Genomic DNA, 25,177 nt, shown 5'->3' on the forward strand with positions numbered 1-25,177 from the left:
ATCATGTTCGTTAGACGTTCTGCAGTTTTTGGACAGAAACAAACGTTAATAATCGCATTGTATATACGCGTACCACTCATCGTGTCAAAAACTGCGAAAGTGACATGAACGACGAGGAATAAAAATAGTTGTCATTTATGGCCATTGGAGTCCATTTTGTTTTGTGTTTTTCATTGTTTTTGCCATTGAAGGCCTTCATAATAAATTAACCATTAAATCACAACAATTGGTGTCACATTCCTTTTATATTTTCAGTGAATTTCCTAAGGTGACTCATAACTGGGTCACAAGAGAGTTCTTACAAAATGAAACCGGTTTTCCATATTTTCCTTATAATTTGATAGATTTTTGTTCTTCAAGCATAGCCAAAGAAATGAATTACTTATTGAAGTTTATTGATTTAATTGAAATATATATTTCAAGACAAGATCGCTATAATATATAGCTAATTTGTATTAATTTATTTAAATTTTCTAGTAATAAGTAAATGGATACATGATGTGGGACAAGAGTTAAAGGGGCCTTGCCTTAAATATAAGCCTATGAATAATTAAATGCTTTACCGTATGTAGATAGATAATACTATAGTGTTTATTGAAATTCCTTGAAAGGCAAAGAGACTTCATTATCTCGCTGAAGACCGCAAGGACGTATTTGGTCCTGATTGCTTTGCCGTATCCAAACATTGGCAACTGTTGATGCAGTAAGTAAGTAAGTAAGTAAGTGAAATTAATTAAATTGAGCTACTTACTCCATTTGCTCCCTTGAAGAACTGGACAGGCAGCATGCTTAGTCCTATAATCTTGATCACCAGACCTATGCAGATTGTACCAGAAGACAAGACTGCCTCGTTCAGGAGTGACTAGTAGAGGTAGGAATGGAAATGCTGTACCTCCGCCAGCTTCAACTTCGGATAACTGAGAAGAAATTGAGTCAAAATATCGTGTACTTTATAATGAACAGAACTTACATAGTAAATTCCAGTGGCTATGCGATTGCCATCTCGATCGTCGGGAAGGTATACATGATGGTCAGGAAAGCAATCCCAATGCGGTTCATAATGTCCACCAATGCCATAGTTGGCTATTTGCAGCAACTCAGCAGAGTTCATGTCAAGTCCTGAAAGGTCTGCCACATGCCGACTCAGAAGCTCCATGGATCGGTGTTCAAAGTACTCAAAGGTGGCTCCCTTACTGGTGCGATAGGCGGCAGCAACAGTCTCATTGGCATTGTGGTCCTGTGCATAAACTTGTGAACGTTGTATGTTTGGACGTGCGATTTTCTGCAGCAAATTCATATCCTTTTGACTGACTATATTGTGCACTTGCACTACAAAAGGATCCTGATGGAGTTCTTCTAATTCCAGAACTTCATAGCTTAAACGACTTCTCTGCAGACGACAGCGCAGTTCTCGCTGAGATTTGGCAGATGGACGTGTTTCTCCGCGACAGACCTGCTCGTAAAGACGAAACTCATGTGAACTATGATAGTCGCCTGGCGCCCGCAAAGTCTCATGGAGTAATCCCTGCTTGACGCCATCGGTTATGAGATGTTCCAATTCTGAGCGCATCTCCATAAGATGCAAACGCTCTGGCTGTACGGCAAGCACATAATTGACCAAACTGAGGGCATTCTCATAGTCGCCCATTTGCTGGTAATAGCTCATAACGGCCTCCATGAAATCGAGAGAGGCGGACTCCTCGGCATAGCTTTGTCGGATCAGAAGTTGCATAGATTGCTCCAGCCAAGGTACTGTGTGATTGTAATCTCGTAAGGCATAAAGATGTTGTCCCAGCACAAAACAATCCTGCCACGACATGGCAGTTCTAAGAATTGAAATGCAGAGCATACAAATGTCGAAATCTAGTTAAAACCATCACAATAATTTACCCATATTTAACGCCATTCAGCATGCCGCTAGCCAACTCGGCCGCATCCAGTTGATAGGTTTTCTGCAAACGCGTCAATGCAATCGCCGTGCCCACAAAATCATCTTGCGTGGGGAAACTCAAGTTCTGCCTATGCCCGGCCATGGCCTCTAGATAGTCTATGGCACACAAAAATGAGGATTAGATATCAGCAACTATCACGTGATTAGACTGATACCAACTTGTGCGACTTGTATCGCCCTCAACGGTGCCCTCAAAGGTCTCCCAATCGCTGTGCAGACGTTTAATCAGACGGAAGGCGTTCACCGGATTGGTCAGATAGCTCTCGATGCCCTCGCCGGCACTAAGATGCTCCATTCGAATGGCATCGATTTCGCTGCAACAGAAATCCCATCATCAATCAGATTTATTAGGAAGCTTTGCTTGTTCAATATTTCATTTTTCATTAAATTTCTTGTTAATTTTTGTTGGTTAGTTTATACTTTGCATAATCGCTTATAAAAGAGATTTGCATAATTTCAGTTTACTGGTCTAAAAAACCATTATGGCCATAGCTTTTCCGTTGTTTGGTCATCTTTTGTTTTAACGGCCGGGTGGGACAATGCTATTTTCTATGGGGCCACCACAATGAACCAGTAAAATATAAAAATTGTGATAATTAATTGGAACAGTGATTCGATTATTATGCAAAATCTACAACGAGTGGATAGTGGATTTTTAGTGTGTTTTAAATAATAAACAAATTTATTTTCACGCTTGTCGCTTGCATTGTTTATCATTTGGTAGTGGCCCATTAAAATGGCTTCCAAGTCGAGCGGCGAGCTGCCACTTTTCTGTGAGATCGTTTTTGTTGGCAATTAAGTGGTAACACTTGTTTCATTTTAAACGCACCGCGGCTAATAAATATATTTCTTTGTTCTTGTCTGTATTGTCTGTCAATGCATAGAAATAAATTTTTCACTTTCTGTTCCATCAACTGACTAATAAAACGATATGCCAATATTTGGAATGTGTTTAAATAATTAGTTATTCCACAATGTCTATGTATGTGTATATACTCCATATTGATATGATTAAAAGGGGAAAGACTTGTTTTTTATGTATTGGATACTTAGGTCATATAAATTATATACTTTACAATTTGTTAACGGTTTTTGCTAATATTCAATCCGGTTTGCAAAATGCGCATAACCATCTGAGTATATAGAATAATTTGTAAGCTATACTCGGAGTGTCTCCTATATACATATAGATATATATATTATATCGAACTGATGCCAAGTCGTTGACACTTATTGGCTGAACAACAAAATAAACTTTCAATTGATTGGAAGATTAAGAGCAGCTGCTGCTGGTAGCCATCGATTTGCCATAGATAATCGAATGCAAATTTCTATTTCATTTTTTATTTGCTGGAAACAAGTGCTGCCGAAAAGTCAAAGATAACTCCCGACACGTTTGTCTCCTCTTTTGTTTTGTTGTGTGTTTTTTTTATATGAAATAAAAAGCTAGAAGAAATTAGCAGTTAATAAAACAAAAATATAAATTTAAACATTTCGCTTTCATGACAAATCTCTGAAAGCCATAAAATTTATGAAGATCTTTCGTTAAACACCATTAAGATAACACACTGCCCACTAACCGGTTAGATGAGAATGCAAATGCATTTCAAGTCCTACAAAATTTAAACGGAATTACAAAAGTTCTTATTTTCTTACATCTTCTTTTAGACGATGACGACTGTTTTTGCCCACGACTGAAAACCAAATTGAAACCCATTCAGCCCACATGCTGAGTTGACTAAAAATATGCAATTAATTTATAATCAATGTGGGCGCCAGAAACCAAAATTATTGATTAACTTTGAGGCAAAAATATGGTTTTATAATCCAATGCAACCGCCAGTCCACAGTAGCTATATTTGTTTATAAATTGGTTTCAAAATTTCATTATGCACTTTGAAATGAAAACTGAAAAGGCAAAAAGCTATATTTATATTATTTTGGTCCATTTCACATCTCTTCTTTTTTGTTCTTTTTTGTTACACAAAATTTGTTTTCATTTGAATAAAATTAAATGTTCGCATAGGCTTAGCAGAAAACCAGCTTGATAAAAACATTCCAACATTCAATTTTTTATTAATTCTTTAGTTTCTTTTCGATTCTTTTAATGAGAACTTGACGTTTAGGTGTATCTTTTCATTATCTCAAAAGAACTTTAGAGAATTGTATTTAAATTTACAAGCTTTGTGTCCCACATTATGTAAATATATAACCAAATTTTTCAATTCGTTGTAAAGTTTTCAACACTTTTCTTTACCTCTGCAAAGCCTGAACATGTTGTGTAATTTCATTTACATAGACCTGCAGCTCGTCCAGAAGAATCACTTCGGTTTTATATAGTTGCTCTAGGCCAGCAGTTGAGCTATAGAACTCAGCCGAAGTGGCAGCAATAAGTTGCAAGACAAATATGAAAATTTTACAACAATTCACAAAATACTTCATTTCGATATATTTCTTTTCGAATTTAATACCGGCGTCTGAAGCGCCAGACTCGATGTGCGTTGAGCTGCGATTCGTTGGGAACTGTTCGGCAGCATTTGAGATGGAGATGCGATCATTTTGCTGACTGAATTAAGCTCACAGTTCGGGGTTTATAGCTGCGGGTGCTGATCCAACTGTTTTGAGCATTCGCAAGCTTTCTAACTTTGGTCAAAGAACTGCCCTGAAGGTTTGATGGTACGCTTGAATAGAGCACACAAAGTGCGTGTAATATTGTAGAATGGTCCTGGGGTCAATAGACCCATAAGAGAGTGGAGTTGGCATGGCACACAAACTGACAAGTACATACATTACTGCCATTACTTTGCATATTTGAAAAAGTTTCGGCCAATTATTCTGGTTGATGATAGCCTAAATAATTGATTTGCCAAGTTACCTTAGACTTATTGCCAGTTTTATTCTGCTAATTACTTTCACTTGATAGACTGCCAGTTGTTGTTGTTGCTGCTGCTGCTGCTGCTGCTCTTAGCTTCTGTCACTTCACAGAGCAAAATAATATTCAAATGAGCCTCTGAAACTTTGCCCGTGAACTTGTTTATGCAAATTAGCCGGCATTTTTCGTTTCTTGAATTGCTTTCTGAGCATTGAGTGAGTGAATAAAATGACATAAGGAACACACTCAAAAGTTTGAGTGAGAAATCGTTAACCCATGTTGAGCAAAAGACTTGAATATTTTCGTAAAACATAAAAATATATTGCACAACAATTATTTATTTTATTATCTCGTATTCTAATGAAACTTCATGGTCCCGGAAGACATCACAGGGTCGGGCAAAGGTCTGTGTAACTTCGTGTATCCAAACGTTGCCAACTGAAAATAAACAAATTCATCTAGGTTAATGCCAAAAAGGTTAACAATAGCCATATTAAAATATATTTATAATTAGTCAAAACATTCTAAAATATTTTTGTTTAACAGTTGTTTCAATTACAGCAATTACAAAAACTAAATATCAAAGAAGCTAACATCGGCTATGCCGAAGTTTATATACCCTTGCAGTCCTTGGTAATAATAATTTTACATGTTTGTTTTCTGCAACTCAATTCATCAATATACAAACAAAACAATTTTACTCTCTATTTTACAATTTGTTCTTCTTCCCTCCCTGCAAGCATTTGGAAGACTGTTTTAACAGAAATCGTCTTGATGAGTCTTTTTTGAGTCCCCTTGATGATTAAAAAACGACTAATCTCCTGGGCGATCGAAAGAAGACTCAAAAATGACCCTTCCATATGCTCAAAGTATGATTGGTTTGAAATACAAAAACGAAATGCAAAGCAATCGCCAAATGAGCATGCAGGTGATTAAAAAATGATCATTGCTTGGTTTTGCTTTTTTACTATGCACTCATATTCTGCTTGCTTGGCTGATCCAAAAGCGATTCTTATTTAAGCTTACAATTAGATATAAGTTAAACGGCACTTTTTCTTCAGCACATGCCGAAATGTGAAAATTTTGTCATTCGATCGTGAAAGTGCAATTGAAGTGGAAGTGCAAAGTGCACATAATATTGAATATTGTTTTGAATATCTATTTACTTTTTTTTGTTGTTATTTTTTAAGATCACATATATATATATGTATAATAAATAAGAATTATATTAAAAAACAAATTATTTTCGTTGCAAATTATTAAAAATTTTATTCGAATATGAGTCAGAAATGACTCGTGGAAGACTCTTTTATGATTAAAAAATGACTCGTGGAAGATTAAAAAAAGAGTCATAAGCGACTCATCAAGATGAGCAAGCAAGCAGCGCTGCCGGCAGAGCTGGGAGCAGAGCCGATTATTATATTGAATGTAACTTGTGTTATATTTAGCCGATCACATTCAAATTTTGGGATCTGGGGTTTTATATCCAATATTATCACATACTCCAATTTTTATGAAAATGTTTCTTCTAGTTCTTCTAGACCTATATGATATAGTGGTCTGATCCTGATGGTTTTCATACTTTATTTTTCCCGGGTAATAAAAAATCCCGAAAGCCCGATAGCTCTTAAGACGGCTGAGTAAAACGCAAACGCACAGACGGACGGACGGACGGACAGACGGACATGGCTATATCAACTCAGCTTCTCATGCTGATCAAGAATATATATACTTTATGATGAAACGTCTCCTTCTGTGCGTTACAAACATCTGACCAATTTTATAATACCCTCTGCAAGGGTATAAAAACATCGTCTTGATACAAAATAGTATGTTATAGAGAAATCTATATCTGGCATGCCTTATCTTAACTGAGCTGTCCTTCTTCTTAATGAGAACAAGTGTGAAAATAAATATATAGCTTAAACGTGACAAATTGAAAATTACATTAACTATTTAAGTGCAATTTTTTAATTTTGTTTTATTTTTGTAGAAACGGCATATTATTTTTACATACAATCAAATTGAAAACTCTGAGATAAAAGTAAAGTAATAAGATAATTTATGACAAGACTCAACACTTTCGAATGCATAACGACGTAGAGTACTTCATTTCAAAATTACAAAAAGGGTATTTATCTTTCGGTGTGTTAAAAAGTGTTTTATGTGCTAAACCATAATAATTTGATGCAAATATTTTCTTTAGTTTTAATTCGATCCAAAATGAAAACGGTTTGTTGTGTTCTCTTAATAGTTTGCTTCATTTTTCCTATTGAAGCAGAATCAAATGAGGAAATACAGGACAGACGACCTCATTATTCCAGATCAGTCAGTGCAATGATTAAATTACTGGATTTGAGCAATAGTTCAGCAGCTAATCTCGATCTATTCAAGCTAACTTTGGCCAATAAAATCGCTGTAATAAATTTGTATGAACATATATCTTCCAAGATCTTTTTATGAGTGTAAATATTTTACATAATACTCAATTTTTAGGGGTATCGAGAACATGAAAGCTAGACATAAGAAGGCAGCACAGAATTCGAGTGATTACTTGGAAAATTCTTTGAATAGTTTCTCCCTCTTGCGTCATATGCAATCTGATTGGATGTATTGGCAGCTTTATATGGAAAACGCCAATTCGTGTAAGTATAACAGGAATATTGTAAACGTTGGCTTGACTTTCGCTGCACTTATGTACACACAGTTCAACTTAGTTATATGGAAGAGGTAAAACCCGATCTGCCTCAATCAAACGACTTCATCGATGCAGCGGAAGGCTTAAGACGTCTCCAGAAGGTCTACCAGATGTCATCCTTAGATATGGTGAATGGACTACTTGATGGCGTACAGTACAAGTAAGTTCGATTTTCTGATTACGACAGCAAATTGGAAAATTTACTAACTATTTAACATATGTTCAGTTTCACATTGACCCCTTTAGACTGTTTCGCCTTGGCGAGGCATAATTCCGACAACAGACTTTGGCAAACCGCTGAACAGTGGTTGAATGCCACAATCTCGAGATTCGGTCAACCAAACCATCGACCGGAAATCCACAAACTCCACGGTCTTCGCTTAGATGCGGTTTATGATGAATTGGCTAGAGTTCGCCTTAATCAAAGTAAGTTGACTTTAATCTTTAGTCGAAACTGCCTAATACTCTCCTTATAGATAAATATGCGGAGGCTTTGCATGCCCAACGAAAAGCTCTTGAGTTGGCTCCCAGAGATGCCAATTTATTGCATAAATTTCACTCACTGCAAACACATATCCTTACGTTTCCCTCTTTTCTTGACACTTCCTTTGAGAATAATGTTACTGCTTTTGATGCTGGTGTCCTTCCATTTTGTTGTAATGGCAAATGTCAGGTATCAAAAGAGCTTCAACTCTATTGCCTCTACAACACGAAAGATTCATACTTTCTTCGAATTGCACCAGTCAAAATGGAGGTTTTATCTCTCAATCCGTATATAGTGCTTTACCATGATTTTATTTTACCTAGGGAACAGGGATCTCTTAAAGCACAAAGTATCAAATATTTATCGGTAGCCGAAACAATTTATCCAGATACAGGTGAATGGCAAGCTGACTCTTCCCGCACTGCAAAAGCCATGTGGTTCGAAGATTCCTCGGCTGAAGTTATTAGTCGGATTAGTCAGCGGATTGAAGACATTACAAATTTGAATCCAGAAAAGGGAGAGCTGTATCAGATCATTAACTATGGTATAGGCGGTCTATATGAGACACATTATGATTATCTATACGAGAATGAGGTAAAATAATAGAAATAAGAGTTCAGTTGAATTTAGAACTTCTCTCTCTCTCTCTCTCTATAGGATCGACACAAGGAACTTCCTGATCGAATGGCAACTTTCGTTTTCTACGTAAGTAAACATTTTATATCTGATATCGACAAATGTTGAATAATTTAACCTTCTTAGCTTCAAGATGTGCCACAGGGTGGAGCTACACTTCTCAATAATATAAGCCTCAGTGTATTTCCAAAAGCAGGTGCTGCATTATTTTGGTATAACTTGAATAATGCAGGGGACACAGAGTGGAATGTTGCACATACTGCTTGTCCGGTTATAGTCGGCTCAAAGTGGAGTAAGTATGGTCAAAATACTTTTTAACTTGCATAGTCAATATTTTATATAATTTTTCTAGTAATAACCAAATGGATACATGATAAAGGACAAGAGCTTAGAAAGCCATGCCTTGCAGTCTAAAATATTCTTTTTGGGTTCTTATTTCATTCGTTTTAAATATAATAAAAACCAGAGAGCCGGGGCTAATTTCGACCGCGTCAAAGTTTGTATACCCTTGCAACTTTTATGGTAACTCTTTTCTTACCTTTAGCCATCAACGTGGAAAAACGTTTTATCTAACAAGGCTAGTGTTTGCGAAAGAACGGCCTACAATCTTAGCATTGGAAATAACGAAGATATTGATCAAAGTCACTGTTTTCCACCGATCTTTTCCTATGGGAGCTATATGATATAGCTACCCGATCCTTATCAAATTTGGCACAGTCATTAACAGATATATTAAACTAACAAATGATTAATTTGAAAGCAATGGCGTCAAAAGTAACAAATATATTGACAAAAGTCACTGTTTTCGACCGATCGTTGCTATGGGAGCTATTTGATATAACCATGAAGCTAACTTTAACCCTAAAGGCTAAATTTTTTGTAACAATTATCCTTGTTCCACATTCTTTAGAAACAATCAAAATTTTTTAAGAATATATGAACTATTCTATATCTAGATCATGATGTGATACCTTTATTGAGCTGTGCTTCTTAAGGGGACAAGTGTGGAATCAAATACATAGCATAAAACGTGACAAATTGAAAATTACATTAACCATTTTAATTGGTTTTTTCAGGTGTTTAACTTTTGCTCTCTTAGAGAAAGGGAATATTAGTTTTAAATAGAATCAGATTGAAAAATCTGTGATAAAACTAACGCAAAGATTTCAATTGGTTTCCATCATATTTAAAATCAGACATTCAGTATTTAATTTTCAATATTACAGAAAGTTAGTAAGGGTATGCATATTTCGGCTTGTCACAAAGTTTTTAATATCGCAAACCATAATAAAGTTAAATTTCAAGTGAATGTTTCAAATCATAAAGTAAATGTGTTTCTTAGTTATATTTTGAAACAGAATGAAATCGGTTTGTTGTGTTCTCTTTATACTTTGGTTCATTATTGCTCTTCAAGCAGAACCAAATGATGAAAAACAGATCAATCGACATCATTATTCCAGATCAATCAACGCAATGATTAACTTACTGTATTTGAGCGATACTTTGGCTTTCAATCTCGATCTATTCAGGATAACTTTAACCAATAAAATCGCTGTAATAAATTTGTATGAACAGATATCTTCCAAGATCTTTTTATGAGTATAAATAATAATACTCAATTTTTAGGGGTATCGAGAATATGAAAGCTAGACATAAGAAGGCAGCACAGAACACGAGTGATTACTTGGAAAATTCTTTGAATAGTTTCTCCCTATTGCGACATATGCAATCTGATTGGCTGTATTGGCAGCTTTATATGGAAAACGCTGATTCGTGTAAGTATAACAGGAATATTGTAAACGTTGGCTTGACTTTCGCTTGACTATGTACACACAGTTCAACTTAGTTATATGGAAGAGGTAAAATCCTATCAGCCTCAATCAAACGACTTCATCGATGCGGCGGAAAGCTTAAGACGTCTCCAAAAGGTCTACCAGATGTCATCCTTAGATATGGCGAATGGACTACTTGATGGCGTGCAGTACAAGTAAGTTCGATTTTCTGAACAGGACAACCAATTAATTTTCCTTAACATACGATTTTAGGTCTACTTTCACCCCTTTAGACTGTTTTGCCTTGGCGAAGTATAATTCCGACAACAGATTTTGGCAAACCGCTGAACAGTGGTTGAATGCCACAATCTCGAGATTCGGTCAACCAAACCATCGACCGGAAATCCACAAACTTCACGGTCTTCGCTTGGATGCGGTTTACGATGAATTGGCTAGAGTTCGCCTTAATCAAAGTAAGTTGACTTTAATCTTAAGTCGAAACTGCCTAATACTCTCCTTATAGATAAATATGCGGAGGCTTTGCATGCCCAACGAAAAGCTCTTGAGTTGGCTCCCAGAGATGCCAATTTATTGCATAAATTTCACTCACTGCAAACACATATCCTTACGTTTCCCTCTTTTCTTGACACTTCCTTTGAGAATAATGTTACTGCTTTTGATGCTGGTGTCCTTCCATATTGTTGTAATGGCAAATGTCAGGTATCAAAAGAGCTTAAACTCTATTGCCTCTACAACACGAAAGATTCATACTTTCTTCGAATTGCACCAGTCAAAATGGAGGTTTTATCTCTCGATCCGTATATAGTGCTTTACCATGATTTCATTTTATCCAGCGAGCAAGAATTTCTTAAAGCAGAAAGTATTGAAAGGTTATCAGTGGCCGAAACCGTCGATCCAGACACAGGTAAATGGTACGCCGACGCTTCCCGCACTGCAAAAGCTATGTGGTTTTACGATACCTCGTCAGTTGTAATCCGACGGATTAATCAGCGGATTGAAGAAATTACAAATTTGGATCCAGAAAAGGGAGATCTCTATCAAATCATTAGCTATGGTATTGGCGGACTATTTCAAACACATTATGATTATCTACACGAGAATGAGGTAAGCTAAGAGAAATTTTATTTGAGTTCGTTTGAATTTGGAATTTTCCCTCTCCATAGAATCGACGCAAGGGATTCGCTGATCGAATGTCAACATTCGTTTTCTATGTGAGTACGCTTTCTATGTTTGATATCGACAAGTTTTGAATAATTTTACCTTCTTAGCTTCAAGATGTGCCACAGGGTGGAGCTACACTTTTCAATAATATAAGCCTCAGTGTATTTCCAAAAGCAGGTGCTGCATTATTTTGGTATAACTTGAATAATGCAGGGGACACAGAGTGGAATGTGGCACATACTGGTTGTCCGGTTATAGTCGGCTCAAAGTGGAGTAAGTATGCTCAAAATATTTTGGAATGCAAGTTAAATTTGATTGAATTTTTCAAGTAATGACCAAATGGATACAAGACGTGGGACAAGAGTTTAGAAAGCCATGCCTTGCAATCTAAATTAACTTGTTGGCTACCTGTTCCATTCGTTTGAAATGCGACTCAGCCACTCAGAAGTACTTAGAAATTAAAATATGCAAAAATTAAAGCTCCAAAATTTTCTCAAAAGAAACTGTAAACCATTTTTTATCTTTGCCTAAATTAAACGCTTTTCCTAGTAATTATTTCACCAACAAATAAGTTAAAGAAAATGCTTTTCATATCAAATACTTACTCCACTTACTACCCTTTAGGACTGGACAGCCAGCATGCTTGGTGCGGTAGTCCATGTCCGAAGAGCGATGCAAATTGTACCAAAACAATACGTTGCCTAGCTGCGGTCGAACGGCGAAGTTGAGAAACGGAAAGGCTGTGGCTCCTCCTTGCTCCACTTCGGAAAGCTAGTTAATACGGAAAATCATCATCACCATCATCACAGACCGAAAAGAATGATTAACTTCAAGAGTGGACTTACATAATATATGGCGGTGGCAATCCGATTACCCTCCTCGGCAGGATAGTGGTCAGGATTGCGGAAAAAGTCCCAATGCGGTTCGTAGTGACCACCAACGCCATAATTGGCCACCTGTAATTGCTCACAGTAGGTCATATCCAAGCCGGTGGTGTCGCTCAGGTCACGCAACATTTTGCCCATGGTGGGATGCGTTTCGTAGGCCAACCAGGCGTTCTTGCTGACGCGAAACGATGACTTTTTGTTCTGGCCACCGGGCAGAGGATTTACAGTCGAACGCCTCATATGAGGGACAGCCATTTCCCGAAGTTGTGCGATTTTATTCGGACTTAGCATGTCATGGTAGGTAACCACAAATGGATCCAGGCTATGCTCTTCCATTTTGAGCGGAGCCAATTGCCGATATGGATGGTTTCCTTGTGAGTAACGACAACGCAGGGGACGCTGCTGGGCCGGGGAGGGTTCAACCTCTCCCCGACACACTTTCTCATAGTGGGCAAACTCCTGCGTGAGCTAAGAACTAAATTTAGTTATAAATTGTGGGAGACACCCCGAAAGCAAACTCACACTATATGAATCCGAATGCTTTGGCAGCAAGGCATCCCTCTGTGGCTCCTCCTCCTCATTCACTGCGGCCCCCTTGTCACCCAAGTGCCAATTCCGTATGCGACGCGGATCGAACTCCAGCACCCGCTGACTCAACTCGTATGCCGTGTCAAAGTCGCCTGAAGAACAAACATGAAACAAACAGAAAACAGAGAAGAACCGAGAATGATGGCTTAGTGAATTTGTTTGCATGAAGTTTGGCCAACACTTTGCTCACCCATTTGGAACAAACTCTTTGCCACGAGCTCCATGCTGTTAAGCGTTTCCATCTGAGGCAGGGGCTTGGGCTTATTTTGTCGTCGCAAACGTTCCATCGACTCGCGTATCCACACTTTGGTGTTGTTGTAGTCCTCCATTTCAAAGAGTTGTTGACCCAGCACAAAGCAGTCCTGCCAGCTCATGTCGGTGCTAAAAATGAATATGATTGGTAACCGTTTTTATTTTTTTTTTATTTTACTTTCTCTCTTTCCAACGAACGAATTGGTTAAGGGGGGAAAATATATATTTTAAGCCTGGCTGATTCTTGCCTACCCCCATGCCCCTACTTACCCATATTTAATGCCATTCAGTATACCAGCGGCCACTTGTGCCACATCCAATTTATAGGTGCTCTGCAGGCGCACCAGTGCCAAAGCTGCTCCCTCGACATCCTCCTGGCTGGGGAAACTTAGACCATCATTATAGCGTTGGCTAAGGTTAAAGGCTGTCACAACGAAATGGTGCAAAATTTTATACATTATTATCTGCACAGTTCGCTCGTTCGCATGGGCCGAATGGAAACATACCCAATTGATGGCTCATATCGACTATACGGCCCTCCACCTGCATCCAGTCGGTGTTGAGACGTTTCATCAATCGATAAACATTCACTGGATTGGTTAAATAGTTCTCTGTGTCCTTTAAAGCCAATTCCTGTTCAAACTCAATGGCCGATAATTCGCTGTTGAACAGGTTTTTTTTTTTTTGTCAAACTTTAATTACCAGTTTAGCCGATTTATGACTAGTCGCTTTTTATCTCTTGTCGTCATACAGACAGACTTTAGCCTTAATTAATTCTAATTTATTTCTCTAACTCTACAAACATACATATGTATGTATCTACATATATACAAATATGTATATTTGGATCTATATGCATATAATAGTTGCAAAAAGATCTTCATGATAACGAAAGCGAAATGCGAAAAATAATACAAAAAACCAGTGGGCAAGCATGAACTTTTTTAAAACAATAAGAATAACAATAAGTTTGAAATAGAAGTTGATCAGAAAAACTATCTCTACCCACTGGATGTATTTTCAAAGCGAAAAGGTGTTTATCACCAATAACTATTCCACATAAACAGAAACCAGTCCCATCAAAAGATTCTCAATTGATTGTGGCGTGAACCGCGAAAGATAACAAAAATCGAAAATAAAACTTTAATGTCTTGGTAATATTATTGACACTTAAAACAAAATGCATATAATCGCTGGCAAATGTAGTTTGCATCTCTCAATCACATGCCCTCCATGCATTCCGTCAAAGTTTTATCTAAATTCGCTATAATAAATCTTTTAATGACAAATTTATAGTTAATCAATCTAATCGTTGAAATGTATTAATAAAAATAGTTCTTTGATTGATCAATTTAGTTTTTGTTTAAAGTAAAACAAGTTTTCAACTGACATGAATGGTATTTTAAAGAGTTCAATTTCTATTGTTTAATTTGCCAATTTAATCGTGGGGTTATTTATTATAAATAAATCACTTCAAGTCATGTCTCAGATCATAAGATCGATAAAAATTTTCGAATAAGAAAAAGAATGGAGTTTTCTATTTAATGGAGCTAAGATTGTGAACAAGAAACTTCCATCCATCAAATTAATTATTAAACTATGCACTTTTTGGCCTTAAGCAGTTTAAATGTTGGATGTGCACAGACTTAAAGGTTCTTATTTTTTTAGATATTGAAGTAGTAGTTAACTAATTGCGTAATCCGACTATAAAAATGCCATTCAAGTACATACCTCTCCAGCTGCTGCAATTGCACTTTAGTTGATTGCAATTTAGCATTTAAGTCCCGCATTAAAATGTTTTCCGTTTGCAATAATTGCTCCAATCCTGTGATGGATGAAAAATAATCCGAAGCATGGCAACCGTTGCACAGGCTGACAATGGTCAGGAAGAGTAAAACCTTTTGCATTTTAACGAGTTGGTTATTTCTTTCCGGCGTTTTCTTCTCTTCTCGGTGATATATATAAAAAAAAACAACCTATCCCCGATATAATGTTTCAGCTGGTCACCTTTAGTGTGGTCTGTAGCCCGACGCTTCTCACAGCGAACTAATCGCTTTGACAACGTGCTTAGTCCGAACATCCCCATGGAGATGATCAGATCATAAAACCAGAGATGACAAGTCGTTTTTTGCTTTTCGGACACACGCGTTTCGAGAGTTTTATATCGGGTACTTTGATTATGGGCAGAAGCAAACTAGTTGCCATTTCAACTTCAGGCGGACTATAGAGAAAATTCAGTTTATTGTCTAGTTTAATGAAGAGCATACGGGTTTCGGGTATCAATTGTTAGTGGTTTATAGCCTGCTTTGAGCTGATTTACTGATGTTTATCATGAGCTCGTTTTGGGTTCTTCTGGTGTTCTCTGTTCTGGTGTTTGGCTTTCTGCATTGCCAAATGTGCCTTCTGGTTGATGGCTTATTAATTCAGGCTAATTAGCCTGGCCTGTTCTCTGATACATTTAATAATGCAGTTTTCAGTCAGCTTTTTTCGCTCAGTGTTGCAAAGTGCCAACAAGAAATAACTGCTTTGACTGCTTCGTTTTTGTTTTTATTTGGATTTATTTGGCTTATTAACATTTTGAATATGGATGAATCAAATACATACGTATATTCTACGTAGATATCCACTTGATTTTGGTGTTATTTATGCGATCCCGACTTTTCATTGACTTGGCTCAATGTTCACAATGATGCTAGTTAAACCTGCCAATTTAGAGCAATGAATTTATAATTAAGTACCAAGTAAAATTCATTATAGCAGCTATTGTTTGTTTTGATTCTCATTCTCATTTTGATTTAAAGTTTGTTATGTTGAACATTTGTTTTATGACCGCCTGGAAATGTTTGGTCTCACCACTAGAGACCATATAAAAATTCCTCAAGCCCCTCCCCAACCATTCACCATTCAACCACAATCGCGTTGAAAAGGCCAGCGAAAAAATAAAATTGACATCTCTGTGTTAATGACTATCGACTCGGTGCAGAAATGTTAACCAAAAACCAGAGGGCCGGGGCTAACTTCGACCGCGTCAAAGTTTGTATACCATTGCAACTTTTATGGTAACTCTTTCCTTACCTATAGCCATCAAAGTGGAAAAATGTTTAAGCTAAAAAGGCTAATGTTTGCGAAAGAACGGCTAACAATCTTAGCATAGGAAAAAAGTAAGATATTGATCAAAGTCACTGTTTTCCACCGATCATTCCTATGGGAGCTATATGATATAGTAACCCGATTTTTATCAAATTCGGCACAGTCATTAACAGATATATTAAACTAACAAATGTTTAATTTGAAAGCAATCGCGTCAAAAGTGACGAAGTTATTGACAAAAGTCACTGTTTTCGAAAGATCGTTCCTATGGGAGCTATATGATATAGTCACCCGATCTTGATCAAATTTGGCACAGTCGTTTATATGTGTAATTCACTCACCAATATTAAATTTCATGACAATAGCTCAGAAAATAACGAAGTTATTAAGAAAAGTCACTGTTCGTGACTTTGCCATTTGTATGGGAGCTATACGATATAGTGATCCGATCCGGCTGAATCCGAGATATACAACGCCTGCAGTATATACAAGCCTACGTGCAAAATTTCAGCTCTGTAGCTCCAACTGTCTAGGAGGAGTTTGCGTTGATCCAGACGGACGGACAGACGGACGGACGGACGGACGGACGGACATGGCTATATGAACTCGTCTCGTCATGCTGATCAAGAATATATATACTTTATATGGTCGGAAATGCTTCCTTCTATGCGTTGCACACTTCTGACCAAAATTAATATACCCTTTTTGCAAGGGTATAAAAACGACAAAAATTGTTTGCCGGACCATATTTACCCACCACAAATGCTTTTAATTGATGACCAACCACTCCCCAGTTGTAGCAAACAATGTAAGGAAAAAAAAAAACAAACAAACCAATGGCAAATAAAATTTAATAAAATGTGGCAATGCAATCAACTGAAAACGTTGACTATTTTATTTACAATTTGACATTTAATGCGTCTTTCTGTCACGGGAAAAGGATTCACATAACGATTTACTTTACTTTAAGTCTATCCAGGCAGCTGCAAACATAATAAAAATGGTATAAAAATATATAAATGTCAGTATTGATAAAAGCTATTGGTTTGTTAATAGATTAACATTAATTTTCGCAAGATAGTTTTCTAAAGATGAATTCAGAATTGTTTTGGAAACTGATTTCAGTATTCTAAGAAGTGGTTTTAGTTTGATCATATCGAGCAAACAATCTTTTGAATAGCGAATAACAACTTTTGATAGATTTAAAGACATCAAAGTGTGCCACACCCAACATATCTAGTTTATTTTCTAGCGACTTAATTAGAGTTAACTGATTGTGAGCCTAAATCGTTGTATTAAATTATCACCATTTTATTCACTTTAGTTTACTCACACAATTGCTCGCCCAGCACAACGGGGCAGACAGCATGACGACTACGGTAATCCGACTCGGAGTCCATTGAAAACTCGTTTCCATTGCACGTTCGCCAATAAAGCAGCGACCCATGTGGAACATTAATGCCGAGCTGTAGCTGGGGGAACACCATCGCCCCACCCATCTGGGCCGGCTGTAGCTGTGGGGCCCAGAACGAGAATACCCAATTAGTGACATATTACTCAGTTAATTAGCATGGGCTATAGCATCATACGCACATTGAGCATCACACGTGCCGTCGAATGTGTGGGGCCTGTTGAAGATGGGCTCAGAGGTCTCACGGTCTCCATCACGTTGTGGTGACTATGACGACGAGGCCGCCAGCGCATATTAACTGCGCCATCCTGACCCAGTTGTGGGTAAAGACTACGGCTCAGCTTCCTTTGTGCCAACTTGGAGAACTGAAGTGACTTAAAAGCAGGTTCATCTGAATTATTGTCCATTTCATCTTCGTCAATTAGCTCGACGAGTTGTTCAGTTTGCTTAATGGTCAGAACATCATGATGCAATGCTATATAGGGGTCTGCTCTGAGAATCTCTAAGCGCAGAGGGGTCAGAATATATTGGGGTTTGGTCTTATCTAGTCGACAATGACTCGATGTAACTCCTGCACTGGACCGATGGATGACTTCCCGGCAAAGTTCCGCGATGAGTTGCTGCTCTGAGAACTTTTCTCTCTAAAATTATAAAACAATTCATTATTCTTATTTTTCGTTTCTTTCTAACAGATGTTCAAGTGGCAATCTTTTAATTTATACTTTCAAAACTTGCTCATCTTAGTTACCTTCGCGTTTCCATTTCGCTGCTTGCCTTGAGGCAGCTTCGACATTGCCTGCTCTATTTTTGTTTTGGCCTTTTGCACACTGCGACTAGTGGGAAGAAGCAAAAGCAACTCCTCGGCCATTGCCAATGCGCGAGGAAATTTTCCTGTTCAGGTTGAGAATATTTTACGCAGAAATAGGTGAAATTGTTTCCACTGCATTGGAGATGAAACACAAACCCGCACGGTATTCCAGGTTCAGAGAGGCTTCTAAAATTTGAATTTTGCCTCGTCCCTGCTCGCCAGTGAAGTGGTCGTAGGTGGCGTTGTTAAAGGAAGTAATCTTCTCCATTGCCGTCTCCAGCCAGTATTTGGCCACTGCATAGTTGGCATTATCCTGTTGGCCGGACTTGATTGCCATTTCAAGGCAATCGCTCCAGGACATGGCTGAGCTGTAAAAGAATATGCAACGAATTTTCTGATTGTTTTTTGTTTACTCATGCAAATTATTATCCTTGAGCAAGTTACCCAAACTTTTGGCCATTCACCAAGCCCACAGAGAGAGCGGCGGGTTGAAGGTCATATACCGACTGAAGATGTAGAAGATTGCCCAAGGCATCTTCATAGTCACTTTCGGTTGGCAGCTCTAGCTCCTCTGCCAAGTATTTATCACTCCAGGTGATGTTGCCCACATCATTTGCTTGTTCTTCCAATCTGGGCCATAAACTCTCGAAACGCTTGAGTATGGTTAGGACATTAAGGGGATTGCCCATATGCTCTTCCACCTGTTCGCCCACCTGTCCGTGTATCTGCTCTATAACGGCAACTTCTCTCTTTAAGTCAACGAGCTGGTGGTCCAGTCTGTCTATATAATTGCGTAACTCATCAATGAGGAAATTTTCAGTGGCCAGCAAAGACTCTAAATGCTCTAAGCTATGGATGGCTTTAATGGCTGTTGGCCAAAACAGCAACAAGTGAAGAAAACATAGCCAAGACCCAGCTCTTGGCATTTGCATAATGAGTTGGCTTTGTTGTTCTCCTCTACGTTGTTTGGGTCAATGGCTGTTTGTTTCGTTCTTTTGAGCTGTTTCTCCGACTGTTCGTTTCGAATGCTGTAGTTTAACTAAACTTAGGCCTAGAAGGCCTAGGAGGCCAAGGTGTCATCTACATCTGCAGAAAGCGGTATAACAACTTTTTATAAGCATTTCTTTTTGAGTTAGATAAATTCTAATACAAAAGCTTTTATCTTTGCCTGAAGAAATAAGAAAAAAAAACAAATGTTTAACCTTTTAACATAAAAACTTTAATTCGATAGTTGAAAAAAAGAAAACTTTAATGGCATGAGTGTTATATATATACTACATCAATTGGCTTGAAAGTAATCGACTTTTTACTGTCATTCATAAGGCCACAAGGTCGCCTGAATTCCTGGGCGCCCTCATGAAACCATTCATTGCAAACTGTCAAAGAGCGAGAAAAAGAGAGACAGAGATGAAGATGAAGCAAGTTGGCCATATCAAACAATTGGCAAACAAAAACTTACCCCACTTTGAACCCATGAGAACTGGACAGCCAGCATGCTTAGTGCGAAAATCTGGGTCCAGAGAACGATGGAGATTGTACCAAACCAGAAGGCTACCCTTAACGGGTGGCACTGCCAATTTCAGATACGGAAATGCAGTTGCTCCGCCCATTGGCACCTCATTTAGCTGAATGAAAGAAAATGATTGCAAAATGTTATTACCTTCCATTCGCCCATCCATACGCTCAACTTACGTAGAGAAGAGCTGTCAGCAAACGATTACCCTTCCAGCCAAATGTCGTTACTTTATCCTACAATTATGACAAGGTAAATACAAAAACGGATAACAATCTTCGTCAAGCCATCAAGAGTAATAAGTACCTCTACAAAATCATAATGGGGCTCATAGTGTCCACCTATGCCATAGTTAACCAACTGCAGGGGCTCTGCGCTTTCCATGCCGAGTCCGGTAATATCCTCCAAACGCAATTTAAGGTTCTTTAGCCAAGGCTGTTGCTCGTACCACAACCAGGTGTTCTGACTGGTGCGAACTTCCGAAACAGTGGAATTTCCCACAGTTCCCACTCTCGAACGTTTGACTTGTCCCATGCCATGCTCAATGAGATCATCCGTTTCATCATCGGATATTACATTGTGGAAATAGGCTACATACGGATCTAAATTTAGTTGTTCTACCTTGAAAGGACCCAGACGATAGAAGGCTACACCACGATCACTGTAAAAGCAACGTAATTTCCGCTGCTGACGCGGACTTTGCCGCAATTCACCTCGACAGACGCGCTGATAGAGATCTAGACTTTTGCTTGACTAGAGAAATAATTCGTTAGTTGTTGACTTGCAGTTCGAAAATACTTTAATACCTCATCAACTTTTGATGCCGCAACATTAAGTCGAGGATCTCGTTGCCATGCCAATTGCGTCTCGTATATGGGTTTGTCCTTCAGTGCCGTTTCGTGATTTGGATCTTTCTCCAGAATTTCAGTATTTAGCCTGTAGGCCAATTTCTTATTACCCACCTGATTCAGTGTTGGAGCCAATTGTTCGAGAATGCTGAGTTCGCTTACAAAGGGAAATGCGGAAACTTCCTTAATTGACTTCGCTTTGGCCTCCAAGAGCCAATCCACAGCATAGGAATGTTGTTGGAGTTCATTAAGATAACTGCCAATTGTATAGCAATCACTTGCACTGAGGGTAACATTCAATTCATTTTTGTCGCCTGGCATTAAAATTCCATTAGCCAGCTGCGATGTGGGCAACTTATAGGTCTCCTGTAGGCGCCACAATCCTCGAGTGGCCCCCAACAAATCGTCCTTTGTTGGATTCTTAAAGTCGGGAGACTCCAATTGTTTAGTTAGATTTTCTTTGTACGCCACTAAGTCACTTTGATCGAAAACTGGCTCAAATACATTGTATCTCCAGTCGTGGACTAAGCGTTTGATTGTTATAAATGCGTTAATTGGATTTTCAAAATAATCTTCAATGTAATAGGGATCATCTGGTACTTTTTCTACATTTTCAAGAAATCTAAAGAGAAATTTTAGGTCAAATAGATTCATAAAACGAATATAGTTAAATCTTACCTTTTGATATTTTCTTGCTGCTCTTCTGCCTTTTGCAGATAGAATTCGATTTGTTGCACCAAACGGACTTCTACATCAACCAAGGCCTCTAGTTCACTGGTGGCCGAGTAATAATCACCCTTGACACTGGTCAGGCAAAGACTTACCCAGAATATGACAAACACCGGCATGGTCATGGCTACTGACATTTACACTACACCTTCTCTAGTTGGTAACTGAAAGATAGGTACTCCAAATGACAACCTGGTAGAAGTAAAATTCGGAGCAGTGCCCGAAACAGATACATCGAAGCACACGAGACAAACATTGACACAGCTGGATCAATTTTTGAGTAAATGAAATAAGGCAAAGACTCTAGAGGAACCAGAAAATTTACCTAACTTTGGCTATGCCGAAGTTGGAATACTCTTTTTATAATTTAATCCTTTACTTTTATCCTATTTGAATTGAATAATACAACACAAAATAGTTTATCGAGTCATGTAAATAAGACTGATTATTCCTAGTCAAGTTATACAATGCGGACTATGAAAAATGTTAGAGTATACAAATGATATCAATGTGTTTGGCATGTTGTCCGTGTGCTTGTCCCCTAAAAGTGTGCGGGTGAATATATGCTCCAAATTCCAATATAGGAATGAAAAGGGAATGTCTATTGATTGCGGTTTGATTGACGATTCGTTTGACAAACATATTTCAAATAGCACTTGTGAGTAACATTGTTAAATTGGAGCATTGCTGGCAGCTAGATGCAAATACATATGATGGCAATATTAATCACGCATTGTTCAAAAAGAACAAAATTTATGTAAATTTCACATTCGATATATTTTCTCAACGATTTTTCATATTTTTTTTTCATTGTAATTTGAAGCGTAGCTGTTTTGCCCCATTAGAGAATCGACATAATTTAACGTATCGAATTTGACATCACATTCATAACGTTAACTTTGATTTCATGCTTGGTTTTGTATTACCTTGGAGAAAGAGTATGTTAACTTTGAAAAGAGAAATATCAAGTTATTTATTTTAAAAAATGGAAGGACTGTAAATTTGAAACTTTGTTTGACAATATGAAGATAATGCACTTTATAGTGGAAATAATGCTTTAATAAAGCCCTTTACAATATTTGGCCAATGAGAGCGACAAGTTAGAGTCTTAGAACTAAATGGTTGAAATAAGCAAGAGCATTCAATATTTGCTCCCTTCAAAAGTTTTCAATAAAACAGAAACATTTAAATTTGAAGTAAATTTAGTTTAGTTAGTTTCGAATTGATCCAAAATGAAAACGGTTTGCTGTGTTCTCTTAATAATTTGTTTAATTTTTGCTATTCAAGCAGAACCAAATATAGAAAAACAGGACAATCGACCTCATTATTCCAGATCAATCAGTGCAATGGTTGAATTACTGGATTTGAGCAATAGTTCGGCAGCTAATCTCGAACTATTAAAACTAACTTTGGCCAATAAAATCGCTGTAATAAAATTGTATGAGATATCTTACAAGATCTTTGAATTATGAGTGTAAATGTTTTACAATATACTCAATTTTTAGGGGTATCGAGAATATGAAAGCTAGACATAAGAAGGCAGCACAGAATACGAGTGATTACTTGAAAAATTCTTTGAATAGTTTCTCCCTCTTGCGTCATATGCAATCTGATTGGCTGTATTGGCAGCTTTATATGGAAAACGCCAATTCGTGTAAGTATAACAGGAATATTGTAAACGTTGGCTTGATTTGCGCTGCACTTATGTACTCACAGTTCAACTTAGTTATATGGAAGAGGTAAAGTCATATCTGCCTCAATCAAACGACTTTATCGATGCAGCGGAGGGCTTAAGACGCCTCCAGAAAGTCTACCAGATGTCATCCTTAGATATGGCGAATGGACAACTTGATGGCGTACAGTACAAGTAAGTTCGATTTTCTGAACAGGACAACCAATTAATTAACCTTAACATATGATTTTAGTTCTACTTTCACCCCTTTAGACTGTTTTGCCTTGGCGAAGTACAATTCTGACAACAGATTTTGGCAAACCGCTGAACAGTGGTTGAATGCCACAATCTCGAGATTCGGTCAACCAAACCATCGACCGGAAATCCACAAACTTCACGGTCTTCGCTTGGATGCGGTTTATGATGAATTGGCTAGAGTTCGCCTTAATCAAAGTAAGTTGACTTTAATCTTTAGTCGAAACTGCCTAATACTACTTTCTTTGTAGATAAATATGCGGAGGCTTTGCATGCCCAACGAAAAGCTCTTGAGTTGGCTCCCAGAGATGCCAATTTATTGCTTAAATTTCACTCACTGCAAACACATATACTCACTTTTCCGTATATCTCTAACACTTCCTTTGAGGCTGAGAATCATGCTTCTGTTATTGATGTCCTTCCATATTGTTGTAGTGGCAATTGTGAGGTAGATAGGGAGTTTCAGCTCTTTTGTCTTTACAATACGAAAGATGCATACTTTCTTCGAATTGCACCAGTCAAAATGGAGATATTATCCCTCAATCCTTATATAGTGCTTTGCCATGATGTTATTTTACCTAGCGAGCAAGAATTCCTTAAAACACAATCTAGTAAACGACTAGAGGGAGCCAGAGCTCTTGATCAAGTCAAAAATGAGGTAGTTTTCAACTTTATCCGTACTTCGAAAGCGACGTGGCTTAAGAAAAATTCGGATAATGTCACCCGTCGGTTGAGTCATTGGATTGAAGATGTATCGAATTTGGATTCAAATATTGGAGATCTCTATCAGATCATTAATTATGGTGTAGGCGGACTTTTTGAAGCCCATTCGGATACTATGCGCAAAGATGAGGTGAGCTTAAAAGAATTTTAGATGCGTGTGAATCTAAAGTGTATTATTCTTTATAGGATCGATGGAAAGTACTTTATGATCGAATCGCAACATTCATTTTCTACGTAAGTTATTCTTGTATGTTTGTGTTAGATATTTAAGCTTTTTTGTTCGTTTCTCAGCTTCAAGATGTACCACAGGGTGGAGCTACGCTATTCAACAACTTAAATTTGACTGTTTTCCCAAAGGCAGGTGCTGCTTTATTCTGGTTTAATCTGGATAACGCAGGGGACACAGATTTGTTTACTGTACACACTGGTTGTCCGGTTATAGTAGGCTCCAAATGGAGTAAGTATGCCAAAATACATCTTTATCTAATCTATATTAATCTCCTTTACTTTTTTTTAGTAATGACAAAATGGGTTTATGATCTGGGACAAGAGTTGAGAGTACCTTGTCCTCGAATATAAACTGATTCATATGCTTTACTTTGTGTTAAAAATACTTAAGTGGCAATGATCTTAATTAGCAAAGAAAGTTCGTTTCAATTTTCTGAATTGGACATCAATGGAATTAGTAACATTTTTAGTTAAAAAGAGAACTTCAAGTTAATGAATATCTGAATTAAAAGAAGTAAAATACATATAATAAATTTTGGTTGATGCTCCTTTTCTCTTGTTTAATAGTCTCACCATCA

General features: G+C 37.6%; 7 protein-coding genes across 7 annotated transcripts; 3 read left to right on the forward strand and 4 right to left on the reverse strand.

Annotated features, from left to right (window-relative positions):
• Window positions 1-416: 416 nt before the first annotated feature.
• Window positions 417-4,449, reverse strand: LOC6651539 (prolyl 4-hydroxylase subunit alpha-2). Its single transcript, XM_002073439.3, has 6 exons — window positions 4,209-4,449; window positions 2,111-2,265; window positions 1,891-2,047; window positions 971-1,826; window positions 752-917; window positions 417-692 (listed from the first exon to the last, which is right to left on the reverse strand). The coding sequence occupies exons 1-6, from the start codon at window positions 4,391-4,393 to the stop codon at window positions 592-594; spliced, it is 1,620 nt and encodes a 539-aa protein (XP_002073475.1). The 5' UTR covers window positions 4,394-4,449; the 3' UTR covers window positions 417-591.
• A 697-nt stretch (window positions 4,450-5,146) lies between these two features.
• LOC6651540 (prolyl 4-hydroxylase subunit alpha-1) lies at window positions 5,147-15,372 on the reverse strand. The gene is made up of 8 exons (XM_002073440.3): window positions 15,054-15,372; window positions 13,829-13,983; window positions 13,593-13,746; window positions 13,261-13,451; window positions 13,005-13,162; window positions 12,441-12,950; window positions 12,201-12,366; window positions 5,147-5,261 (listed from the first exon to the last, which is right to left on the reverse strand). The coding sequence occupies exons 1-8, from the start codon at window positions 15,227-15,229 to the stop codon at window positions 5,161-5,163; spliced, it is 1,611 nt and encodes a 536-aa protein (XP_002073476.1). The 5' UTR covers window positions 15,230-15,372; the 3' UTR covers window positions 5,147-5,160.
• Window positions 7,030-9,121, forward strand: LOC6651541 (prolyl 4-hydroxylase subunit alpha-1). The gene is made up of 8 exons (XM_023180253.2): window positions 7,030-7,252; window positions 7,320-7,468; window positions 7,531-7,681; window positions 7,748-7,947; window positions 7,998-8,599; window positions 8,663-8,710; window positions 8,768-8,933; window positions 8,994-9,121. Exons 1-8 carry the CDS (start codon window positions 7,047-7,049, stop codon window positions 9,053-9,055), a joined length of 1,584 nt encoding a protein of 527 aa, XP_023036021.2. The 5' UTR covers window positions 7,030-7,046; the 3' UTR covers window positions 9,056-9,121.
• Window positions 9,979-12,154, forward strand: LOC124460420 (prolyl 4-hydroxylase subunit alpha-1-like). Its single transcript, XM_047011125.1, has 8 exons — window positions 9,979-10,206; window positions 10,268-10,416; window positions 10,478-10,628; window positions 10,687-10,886; window positions 10,937-11,538; window positions 11,598-11,645; window positions 11,703-11,868; window positions 11,925-12,154. The coding sequence occupies exons 1-8, from the start codon at window positions 10,001-10,003 to the stop codon at window positions 11,984-11,986; spliced, it is 1,584 nt and encodes a 527-aa protein (XP_046867081.1). The 5' UTR covers window positions 9,979-10,000; the 3' UTR covers window positions 11,987-12,154.
• A 2,365-nt stretch (window positions 15,373-17,737) lies between the features above and the next one.
• LOC6650938 (prolyl 4-hydroxylase subunit alpha-2) lies at window positions 17,738-19,563 on the reverse strand. The gene is made up of 5 exons (XM_047009402.1): window positions 19,076-19,563; window positions 18,788-18,999; window positions 18,572-18,714; window positions 17,991-18,464; window positions 17,738-17,938 (listed from the first exon to the last, which is right to left on the reverse strand). Exons 1-5 carry the CDS (start codon window positions 19,561-19,563, stop codon window positions 17,738-17,740), a joined length of 1,518 nt encoding a protein of 505 aa, XP_046865358.1.
• Window positions 19,564-19,881: 318 nt separating this feature from the next.
• LOC6650939 (prolyl 4-hydroxylase subunit alpha-2) lies at window positions 19,882-22,913 on the reverse strand. Its single transcript, XM_023180459.2, has 7 exons — window positions 22,648-22,913; window positions 21,671-21,885; window positions 20,951-21,614; window positions 20,451-20,897; window positions 20,324-20,380; window positions 20,091-20,256; window positions 19,882-20,007 (listed from the first exon to the last, which is right to left on the reverse strand). The coding sequence occupies exons 2-7, from the start codon at window positions 21,856-21,858 to the stop codon at window positions 19,895-19,897; spliced, it is 1,635 nt and encodes a 544-aa protein (XP_023036227.1). The 5' UTR covers window positions 21,859-21,885; window positions 22,648-22,913; the 3' UTR covers window positions 19,882-19,894.
• Window positions 22,914-22,930: 17 nt separating this feature from the next.
• Window positions 22,931-25,137, forward strand: LOC6650940 (prolyl 4-hydroxylase subunit alpha-1). The gene is made up of 8 exons (XM_023180479.2): window positions 22,931-23,159; window positions 23,227-23,375; window positions 23,438-23,588; window positions 23,647-23,846; window positions 23,900-24,501; window positions 24,558-24,605; window positions 24,663-24,828; window positions 24,889-25,137. Exons 1-8 carry the CDS (start codon window positions 22,954-22,956, stop codon window positions 24,948-24,950), a joined length of 1,584 nt encoding a protein of 527 aa, XP_023036247.2. The 5' UTR covers window positions 22,931-22,953; the 3' UTR covers window positions 24,951-25,137.
• The last annotated feature ends 40 nt before the right edge of the window (window positions 25,138-25,177 follow it).

The sequence above is a fragment of the Drosophila willistoni genome, chromosome 3R (genome assembly GCF_018902025.1).
Source record: "Drosophila willistoni isolate 14030-0811.24 chromosome 3R, UCI_dwil_1.1, whole genome shotgun sequence".
Classification (NCBI taxonomy): Eukaryota; Metazoa; Arthropoda; class Insecta; order Diptera; family Drosophilidae; genus Drosophila; species Drosophila willistoni.

Coding starts and splice junctions, on each gene's coding strand:
- LOC124460420 (XM_047011125.1), top strand. CDS start 10,001: ATGAAATCGGTTTGTTGTGTTCTCTTTATACTTTGGTTCATTATTGCT. Junction 10,629..10,686: donor CTTGATGGCGTGCAGTACAA/GTAAGTTCGATT, acceptor ATACGATTTTAG/GTCTACTTTCACCCCTTTAG. Junction 10,887..10,936: donor TAGAGTTCGCCTTAATCAAA/GTAAGTTGACTT, acceptor CTCTCCTTATAG/ATAAATATGCGGAGGCTTTG.
- LOC6650940 (XM_023180479.2), top strand. CDS start 22,954: ATGAAAACGGTTTGCTGTGTTCTCTTAATAATTTGTTTAATTTTTGCT. Junction 23,589..23,646: donor CTTGATGGCGTACAGTACAA/GTAAGTTCGATT, acceptor ATATGATTTTAG/TTCTACTTTCACCCCTTTAG. Junction 24,829..24,888: donor TATAGTAGGCTCCAAATGGA/GTAAGTATGCCA, acceptor ACTTTTTTTTAG/TAATGACAAAATGGGTTTAT.
- LOC6650939 (XM_023180459.2), bottom strand. CDS start 21,858: ATGTCAGTAGCCATGACCATGCCGGTGTTTGTCATATTCTGGGTAAGT. Junction 20,898..20,950: donor CGGCATCAAAAGTTGATGAG/GTATTAAAGTAT, acceptor TTATTTCTCTAG/TCAAGCAAAAGTCTAGATCT. Junction 20,257..20,323: donor TGCTGACAGCTCTTCTCTAC/GTAAGTTGAGCG, acceptor TCTTTCATTCAG/CTAAATGAGGTGCCAATGGG.
- LOC6651540 (XM_002073440.3), bottom strand. CDS start 15,229: ATGCAAAAGGTTTTACTCTTCCTGACCATTGTCAGCCTGTGCAACGGT. Junction 13,984..15,053: donor CAATTGCAGCAGCTGGAGAG/GTATGTACTTGA, acceptor CCTGTTCAACAG/CGAATTATCGGCCATTGAGT. Junction 13,452..13,592: donor CTGAATGGCATTAAATATGG/GTAAGTAGGGGC, acceptor ATTCATTTTTAG/CACCGACATGAGCTGGCAGG.
- LOC6651541 (XM_023180253.2), top strand. CDS start 7,047: ATGAAAACGGTTTGTTGTGTTCTCTTAATAGTTTGCTTCATTTTTCCT. Junction 7,253..7,319: donor AAAATCGCTGTAATAAATTT/GTATGAACATAT, acceptor CTCAATTTTTAG/GGGTATCGAGAACATGAAAG. Junction 7,469..7,530: donor TATGGAAAACGCCAATTCGT/GTAAGTATAACA, acceptor ATGTACACACAG/TTCAACTTAGTTATATGGAA.
- LOC6651539 (XM_002073439.3), bottom strand. CDS start 4,393: ATGAAGTATTTTGTGAATTGTTGTAAAATTTTCATATTTGTCTTGCAA. Junction 2,266..4,208: donor CATGTTCAGGCTTTGCAGAG/GTAAAGAAAAGT, acceptor TTTCTGTTGCAG/CGAAATCGATGCCATTCGAA. Junction 2,048..2,110: donor GGGCGATACAAGTCGCACAA/GTTGGTATCAGT, acceptor TGTGTGCCATAG/ACTATCTAGAGGCCATGGCC.
- LOC6650938 (XM_047009402.1), bottom strand. CDS start 19,563: ATGCAAATGCCAAGAGCTGGGTCTTGGCTATGTTTTCTTCACTTGTTG. Junction 19,000..19,075: donor GTGAATGGCCAAAAGTTTGG/GTAACTTGCTCA, acceptor ATTCTTTTACAG/CTCAGCCATGTCCTGGAGCG. Junction 18,715..18,787: donor GAACCTGGAATACCGTGCGG/GTTTGTGTTTCA, acceptor CAACCTGAACAG/GAAAATTTCCTCGCGCATTG.